Source organism: Sinocyclocheilus grahami, unplaced genomic scaffold, assembly GCF_001515645.1.
Source record: "Sinocyclocheilus grahami isolate Dianchi unplaced genomic scaffold, SAMN03320097.WGS_v1.1 scaffold301.1, whole genome shotgun sequence".
In the NCBI taxonomy this organism is placed as follows: Eukaryota; Metazoa; Chordata; class Actinopteri; order Cypriniformes; family Cyprinidae; genus Sinocyclocheilus; species Sinocyclocheilus grahami.
The window spans coordinates 384,049-393,700 of NW_015505480.1; the positions used below are offsets into that span (position 1 = coordinate 384,049).

Below are 9,652 nucleotides of genomic sequence, written 5' to 3' on the forward strand. Positions count from 1 at the left end.
GGTTGAAGTCCTTAAGAACATTTCTCAGCGAAATGTTGGCAAATGTTTAGATTAATGGCTTTGGACCAGATAACAAAGCAGGGATAATTGAATTCTTACAAATACGTTTACACAATTACAGTCTAATAATTTGTCCTATAACTGGAACTGTAAATGCAATAAAATGTTGTGGTAAATAGACAGGGTGAACTTCTATTTCATGCCAACTTTAAACTCGTTTTCAGAAGATGTATAGCACATTACACTGTTAGACGCTGCTGTCACTCCTTGAGGTTTCATGTCAACTGCACAAATCCCCTCAGACTGCAGCTGTATAATGTGGAGGCTTTTTTCAGTTTATGTATTAATGTAACACACCAAGAAAATTAAACACAACACTACACACTATGAGTATGGTTTTAACATATCTTAAGCGATAACACAAAACGTATAAGAAAAACTTCATGAATCTATATTAGCCAGTTTTCATATGAGAATCAAACATGGTGTTTTTGCAGCAGTATTTGTTCCAGAAGGATTAGACACTGATATATGGAGAAACACTAAAGTGGCAAATAGAAGGACCACAGTGAAGAAATACTGTCTCATGACCAAAGCTGTGACAAATGTTGGTGTTCCAGACTTTAGTCAGAGATGCCATATTTAATTTGACAGATTTACAGAGTGCTGCAGGAATGAGTACTACAGCCTTGAAATGAGTTAGCAGTTTTGCACTTCCAGTTCCATGGCCCCTAAGTCAAAGGGTTTTCTGGTTAATGTCTGAAATAAGGTCTGTAACACAGGCTCAAAATCATTTCACACCGTATTCTACAAGAAAATTAATCAATATGACCCAACGATTTTTTTCACGTTTTGTTTCTTGAAAAGGTGGCTGTTAACAAGTGGCTTAATGGGGCTAGAGGGAAAGAGGTTGTTGGGGACATCAAACATCATCACAGCAAACAAGTAAACTCATCTACCCACTAGTCTGTTTTTACAGCCTCACAGTGTTTAAAATCACACAAAACATGTACATATCACAAATGTTTGTTGGTCACAGAGCTTATTTTCTGCAATAATCCTTTTTGTCAAGGGAACCAGGTTTCATCCTAATTTACAGGCTGGCCTACAAAATTACATTACACAAAAAAAATAAATGAATTGACATTTCGCCAGGAGTTTGATTGACAGGTGATCTGACCAATCATAACACCGAATCTGACAATTTGTCCAACAAACCAGTCAGGAGAGTAAATTAACATCGGTGGACTTGAACTTGAAAAATGGTGTATTGACGCCCTTCCGTGTTAAAACAAGGTACCTTCTGATGTTCATTCATTTCATTGCATAACTAGTAAATAGGAAGAGATGATGGGTTCATGTGCCACTTGAACTGAGGTGCAACATTAATCGGTCATGAAACATTAAAGACTCAAAACGGTATTTATTGTTTAAATTTCTTTAAAAAAAATTGAAAGCTGAGACTTTGTTTCATACCAAAAGTAACCTGCTCTGTCTTGTCTATCAGCACGTTGTTAGTTTCTTCTTTGCTCCGCAATGTATTTTTTACTGTGTGAGAACATGATGTGTGGCATGAGAGCGCCTTAGCTTGTTGAACGTAGCAACAGTAACTAAGGGGGGCGGGCCATTGCAAAGGGTCGACTGATATTCTGTCACTCACAGCCTTGTTTCATTCACACCATATTATATAACTAAAGTCTTATACTCATTTTGTTGGAAAAGCTGTGAAGCCTAGAGCTGGGTTATGGTCAGGATTTTAAATTATTCCCAAGAAATCTTAAAGGTGCAGTAAGCGATTTATGAGAAATGTTGTTGATATTTTAAATGAACAAATCAAACACGCCCTACCCAAATGGATCACACCCCTATCTTGATAGCTCCACCCCCTAATTCACAAACATGATATGCAACACAGGCACCTCCCCCATCACGAGTGGACACGCCCCTTATTGGTGATTGGCTAAAAGTGTGTTTCTGTGCTTGGTTCAATCAACTTTTCTCAGAAATTGCTCACAGCACCTTTAATCGGCCAATAGAACTGCAACCTTATCACTAACAATAGTGAAGGTCTTACATATGAGGGGTAGATCCACTGTCTGAGTGCCACTGTGATTTCTTTAGAGAACAAGGTGGTTTTCTCTCCTTCCAGATCAAGATCTGCTTCCTCTGGTCTGCAGCTGAGGAACCTCTGTACACAGAAACAGAGCTCAGATGGTTAAATAAATCTTTACAAACACTTCAAGTGCGCAACCATCATCTGAACCTCACAATCTTCAGTAACCCCATCCATCTGCCCTGGGATCAACCCTCCTACAGATTTTCCTTTCATTAAGCAGCTGGAATAACAATGGAAAATGTTTAAGAGGTTGATCCACAGGCATACTGGCTTCACACTGAGGGAACACCAAAACAAAAAGAGCTGCTCCTCTCATTTAAGTTTTTAACTATACTCATTAAGAGTAAGAACGCTAAATCCAAACCTGCAGATGGTGGAGATAGGCCTCCAGGTTATCATGAAGCTCTGAGACGGCCCTCTCCAGGACGAAGAAGAAGCCAGCAAGGGCATCAAATTCTTCATCCTTTAACTATGATGGGATAGAATTACAAAGTATAAATTGAGAAATAATTGTACAAATATTTCATGTAACAATAGTGTCTGAGGCTTTGTGGAATCAATGTGGTTCTTTCAACATGCCAAACATTTCTGTTCCTTTGTTTACACTAAGCATTGTTCTTAGGCAGTCACCTTTGGCACCATTCCTGTCTCATGCTTTATGTACTGGCTGAACCGGGCCGTCTTCTTGGCAATGCTGTGGCCACTCAGCCGATTGATCTTGTCCTTGATGGTCAGGTTCTCTGTCTTCTTGTATTTATCAGCTGTGACAGTCAGAGAACGAGAATAATGATGCAAATCGACTCACCTCAACTTTATTCATGTCTCTATGCTGATGGATAGGCATGTTCTCACCGACTTCACGGAAGCGTTTATATTCATTGATCCTGCAGTTGATCTGGACCGCAGTGTGAGCGGTGTGCTCCAGTTTTGGGTAGGCAGGGTGCCCGGGGTCTGTGTGTTTCTGGATGGTCTGGAGCAGCAGTGGGTAACGGGCGATCCTCTGAACTGGCATCACCAGGAAGAAGCTCAGAGTGGATGCATTCACATCAGGACTGAAGACAGACAAGATTAGGGATAAAAAACGACAGGATTGTTGGGTAACACACTCAATGGTGTTGATTTTGCTCTCCACAGTGTTCAATTTATACACAACCTTGGTAAGTTGTTGTTTATGAACTTACGCAGAGGACTTGACACTTCGGATCATTTCCACCCACAGCGCCTCTTTCTGTTTGTAGCTGTTCTCTAGAGCAGTGATGTTGTTGTAGTTGGCAAGATACTCTTTATAAGCCATCTCTATATCTTGAGACAGACTCAGAAAAGTGTCACCTGAGAAAGAATAAGATAATTTATAATATACAACAAGATTTACATCTTTTCTAAACAACATACGCTGCTGTTCAAAAGTCTGAGGTCAGTGTTTAAAAAAATTATTATTATTCAGCAAGGACACATTAAATTGATCAAAAGCAACAATAAATACATTTATAATGTTAAACAATTTATTTCAAATAAATGTTGTTCTTCTGAACTTTTAAAGTTGTCATTCCTTTAAAAAAAATCTTGGGAAAAACAAATTGAGCAGCACAACTGCTTTCAACATTGAAAACAATCATACATTTTTATTGAGCAGTAAATCAGCATATTAGAATGATTTCTGAAGGATCATGTGACACTGAAGACTGGAGTAATGATGCTGAAAATTCAGCTTTGATCACAGGAATAAATTACATTTTAAAATATATTCAAATAGAAACCATCTATTTAAATATTTTAATAATATTTCAAAATATTACTGTTTTTACTGTATTTTGTTCAAATAAATGCAGCCTTAGTGAGCATAAGAGACTTCTTTCAAAAACTTTTTTTTTTTTTTTTTTAAATCTTACAAACCCCAAACTTCTGAACAGTAGTGTAAGTGTATGGTTATTTAGACTGTCAAGTTCTAAAAAGGACACAAATTGAAACATTCTATACATCATCATTCCCATCTTGAAATTCAAGTTCTGGATTCTTCACTCATGAGCTCACAGGTAAAAATATTTTGACCTGTGGGTGGGCATGACACATGGACAATGTGACAAGTAAACTGAAAGTGAACCAGAAATTCCAGCCTGTCCGGCTGTACTCACAGAGAGTTTCCAGGTATTTCGGGTCGCTGTGATGTATCCGTGTCTGGTCGAGGAAGCTCAGGAGTCTGCTGGAAACATCCATCACTTCATCTATGTGCTGAAACATGTTCTCCAGGTTTGGGGGAGGAGGCTGCAAGAGTCCCAAATAATATGATATTATCAAAGCTAAATCATTTAGTCCCATTTATGAGGTATACACTCAATAATAATAATATAATTATAATAAAAAAAAACAACAACATTATTTCTGTTTTATTTCTCATTCCTTTCAGATGGATTCAAATAATAATATTACATTTTTTTTTGATTGTTCTTTTAATATGTTGTTGTCATCATTATTTTTTATTTGTCATTTTCTTTAAATACTACCTTTTTGCACATTGTTTGATATACAGTACAAGTTTGCTTGGTTTTTTATGATGTCTGTTAATATTTGTGACCTGTACGTAATGTAAGAACCAAATTATTTGATGTTAATGTTTCTAAAATGAAAAGAACATTTAATTTGAAAAAAAAAAAAATACACATGGCAGGTTTGCTGAAAATTAATTGCATTTTTCAGTTTAGAGGCCATGTGTTAAATACAGCTTTAACAGAACTAACTGTTGTATTATCTGATTAGATTGTTAATGTTTATATTAATATAAGAATTATTTCAGAGTGCTTTAATGGTATTTCAGTGGTGATAGATGCAATACATGTAAAACAGAAAGCTGTTGGTCTTAAGAATAACACGTGTCACCATACAAGATAAATCAGGACTTTTACTGCAATTTAAAACAATGTAATGTTTGAAAATGGCTGCTAGAGAACTTGTCTACCTGTAGTTTCTGCAGGTTGTTGTGGATGGTGACCGTACAGAGCTGCAGATGTTTCAGGTAGTTCCTCTCTGTCTGCACCAGCTCCTCTATCGCCATGAGCTGCCTCTGAGCGGCTCTCTCTCTGGCTGCTGCCTCCCGTGCCTTTCTCTCCTCTTCATCCTCTTCCTCCTCTGCAGGCTCATCCAAGGTGTCATCCATTTCTTTAGCTCCCGCTTTCTCCTCTCTGATCTCCTTCTCTGCCTTCAGTGTTACATTTGCCTTCAGGGAATTTGCCATAGCAGGGATGTCTAAAAGAAAAATAGAGGAAGTTAAACAGGAAGTTAAACATTTCAAATGAAATGCAATATGAACGTGTGATGGGGATGCACACATGTATTTAACCTTTAAAATATGCAATTGTGTATTTATGCATATAGTGCCGTTGCGCTCTGGGCGTCCCGAGTTCGAGTCCCGGCTCGTGGACCTTTACCGATCCCGCCCCCCTCTCTCTCTCACCTACTTCGCTTCTTGTCTCTGCTATACTGTCCTATCAAAATAAAAATGCCACAAAAAAAAATGTAATTGTGAATTCTGTCATATGCACTTGGACAAAATACTGTAGCTTGATTCAGTGTTATTTTAATATTATTTGTACACTATTATAGTATTAGTTAATAGTGAATTTGTGGTTTATTTATATTTTTTTTACATATTTGTTTTATTATTATTATCAATATTTTATTCAGCTTTAATTTTTTATTTCAGTTTTAGTACTTCAACTCAAACTCTAAAAAACAAAATGATAAATTTTGCCTTGAAAACTAACTGAAATAAGTTTTTTCAGTCAATATATATATTGGCTGAAAAAAACTTATTTCAGTTAGTTTTACTATGAACTATATACTATAATAGTATACATATATATATATATATACACACACACACACACACACACATACACACATTTCAGCTTTATCTCAATTATTTAACACTTTTAAACACATTACAATAACAATACTAGCTTGATTACATGAACGCTCCATAATAATGGATGCAAACATTCTTACAGCTTTCTACTGATAGTCACTGAACATTTGAAAAATATGAACTCAAATAGGGAAGTCTCATTGAAAATGAATGCTTTGTAGCTCCAATTAGCGGTTTTCAGCTTTATCTCAATTATTTAACACTTTTAAACACATTACAATAACAATACTAGCTTGATTACATGAACGCTCCATAATAATGGATGCAAACATTCTTACAGCTTTCCACTGATAGTCACTGAACATTTGAAAAATATGAACTCAAATAGGGAAGTCTCATTGAAAATGAATGCTTTGTAGCTCCAATTAGCGGTCAGTATAAAAGCCCCTTAAGAATGCTGATCTTGCATTGCATGAACTCACCTTTTAAGCTCATTCATCACAAAGAAGGTAAAACTGATCATCAATCAAGCCTATTACACACATAAACCAGACATTATAAGGACCACTCGTAAAAGGCTGAGTGCTCTGTATTGTTGCCTACCCATTGGGTGAAACACCATGTGTCTAAAGACGCTACTAAAGACAGCTTTTAATTGCTATTTAGTTCATTAGAATAAAATCATTAAAACGTACATAGAGACCCACAGAGAAACAAACTCAATACAACTGAGGTCAAAGTCTGGCAAAGCAAACTTTACGATATTTGTGTAGCCATTGATAATGAAAGGTTCATGTATCATCAACACCTCTGTTACAATTCCAGCTACACCCGCATGCACAAAAAAAAACTGCAAGCACCTCTACACAAACAAACACCCTTAAGCACAAACTTCACCACATCCGTAGCCATTAATAAGGAAACAACATACTTGTAGCAAGTGCTCAAGGCCAGCACGCTCAAATCGAAAACCACAAACTCAGCATGTAGCACGTACGCTCGCGCACTGAGAGCTCTAACAGTGCTGCACTGCAGTATGACGAAGCCCTACTTAAGAAGGAGTAAAGAAATGACAGGCTTACAGCAAGAGCAATCACAAGAAAACAACCAAATGCGCTATTAACATTACAGAATGGGAAAGACTAACCACTGGTGTCTCCTGCGCAGGCAAAATGAGGTGTGCGGCTTGGGAAAGCCTGACCCAGACTCTCAGACTGGTGTAAGTTTGTCCACTGAGTCACACTGCAGGGCCTCATGTGGCACGGGTGTGTGAGAGAAGGGGGGGATGGGTGGGTCAGCTGGGAGGACCGAGTCGGGGGGAGGTGGGATTTTAGCAGTGGGGATCCGGATAGGACCACTGCAGATACACACACTTTGATGAATACACAGATTGACTGGAGTAGCCTTTGGGAAGGAAGTGATGCCTGTGCAGGATGAAGCCGATTGGATGGCAGGAGTTCAAGAGCTGGTGCACAACACACACACACACACACACACACACACACACACACACACGCCTGTGCAGGATGAAGCCGATTGGATGGCAGGAGTTCAGGAGCTGGTGCACAACACACACACACACACACACACACACACACTCAACAGCAGTAAACAAAAGCCCCATGTGGCCAGGAAATAACTCGCCAACCTGATGGTCAGGTGGTCAGGCCATTAAACCAACTGTTTCAGATACAACGCTATGGTGTAAATGGACAGGACGTGTTTTTAACATCGAGATTATAGGTTAAAATTTATACAAATTGAGACCATAAACCTTGAAGCTTATGGTCTATATAAGTTTGAGATCAGTGCTGGGTAGTAACTGATTACATGTAATCAGATTCCATCAATCGAGTACTTGTAATTAGATTGCATTACATTTCAAAATACTTGTAATCAGACTACAGTTACTTTTTTTATTGATTCCATGATTACATAATATCCACACAACTCATTGTCTTTGGCAGGCTTTTGTCTTTCAAACACATTAAAACTCACAAATTCACCAAAAACTAAAAGTATGATAATCACACAAGAAATATTTTGCGGGCATAAAATGTGTATTGTCAAAAAGAGTGTTTATAACGATTAGCTACGATCACAACCCTATCACGTCACACATCCTGATAAGAGCTGCGTAGGTTTCTGGATGGCTAAAGGCATTTAGCATCAAACGCTTCGTTTTCTACAAAGTCCCTCCTTCCGACAAGCGCAGTCTGCTCTGATTGGCCAGCTGACCCAGTGCATTGTGATTGGCCGAACACCGCAAGCACTTGTCGGAAATATAACGCATCTTTCAATAATCACAAGCTTCATCTTTCAAAATAAATGTAAAGACAGAGCCCGAAAGGGGGACAGAGTACACACACACTCAACAGCAGTAAACAAAAGCCCCATGTGGCCAGGAAATAACTCGCCAACCTGATGGTCAGGAGCAAAAGCCATTAAACCAACTGTTTCAGATACAACGCTATGGTGTAAATGGACAGGACGTGTTTTTAACATCGAGATTATAGGTTAAAATTTATACAAATTGAGACCATAAACCTTGAAGCTTATGGTCTATATAAGTTTGAGATCAGTGCTGGGTAGTAACTGATTACATGTAATCAGATTCCATCAATCGAGTACTTGTAATTAGATTGCATTACATTTCAAAATACTTGTAATCAGACTACAGTTACTTTTTTTATTGATTCCATGATTACATAATATCCACACAACTCATTGTCTTTGGCAGGCTTTTGTCTTTCAAACACATTAAAACTCACAAATTCACCAAAAACTAAAAGTATGATAGGTCTCTCTCACACACACACACATGCGCGCACATACACACACACACACACACAATGCGCAAAACTCCTCATTTGAACAGTCAACATCACACAAGAAACATTTTGCGGGCATAAAATGTGTATTGTCAAAAAGAGTGTTTATAACGATTAGCTACGATCACAACACTATCACGTCACACATCCTGATAAGAGCTGCGTAGGTTTCTGGATGGCTAAAGGCATTTAGCATCAAACGCTTCGTTTTCTACAAAGTCCCTCCTTCCGACAAGCGCAGTCTGCTCTGATTGGCCAGCTGACCCAGTGCATTGTGATTGGCCGAACACCGCAAGCACTCGTCGGAAATATAACGCATCTTTCAATAATCACAAGCTTCATCTTTCAAAATAAATGTAAAGACAGAGCCCGAAAGGGGAACAGAGTCGTCGCGTGACAGAAACAGTGAGAAAGCTGGTATGTGTGCATTACAAAAGCCACGGTTAAGACAGCTGACTCCACTGTGATGTGACCCTGTCTGTCTCTGTCTCTCTCACACACACACACGCGCACACATACACACACACACACACACAATGCGCAAAACTCCTCATTTGAACAGTCAATAGCAAATACTTAAACTAATAACAAAACAGTAGCTGATTCAGAAGCACCAGATTGTCATAGCAAAGTCAGAATGACCTCCTCTCCTAGGTTCACGAAACGGTCGTCCATAAAATGCATTGCTGTTCTGTTGTAAGTAATCTTAAAGATTCCTAAATGCATCTACTTCCGGAAGGCCAAATAAAGTGCTTTTGCTTTCGCCTAGAAACACACAGCGTCTCCCTGACATGCTGCTTCAACACTAACTGCGGTTACTGAAACCACACCTTCTTTCTTTGCGTG

General features: G+C 38.5%; 1 protein-coding gene across 1 annotated transcript in view; it reads right to left on the reverse strand.

Annotated features, from left to right (window-relative positions):
• Nucleotides 1-699: 699 nt before the first annotated feature.
• LOC107601182 (rho guanine nucleotide exchange factor 37-like) overlaps nt 700-9,652 on the reverse strand; it is a 12,599-nt gene continuing 3,646 nt past the window's right edge. Inside the window, exons 2-9 of the mRNA XM_016293250.1 lie at nt 5,070-5,356; nt 4,249-4,378; nt 3,298-3,445; nt 2,969-3,168; nt 2,747-2,877; nt 2,481-2,585; nt 2,075-2,188; nt 700-759 (exon numbers count right to left, since the gene is read on the reverse strand). Coding sequence (XP_016148736.1) covers nt 700-759; nt 2,075-2,188; nt 2,481-2,585; nt 2,747-2,877; nt 2,969-3,168; nt 3,298-3,445; nt 4,249-4,378; nt 5,070-5,345 — 1,164 coding nt within the window. The 5' untranslated portion in view covers nt 5,346-5,356. The remainder of the gene's footprint in view (nt 760-2,074; nt 2,189-2,480; nt 2,586-2,746; nt 2,878-2,968; nt 3,169-3,297; nt 3,446-4,248; nt 4,379-5,069; nt 5,357-9,652) is intronic.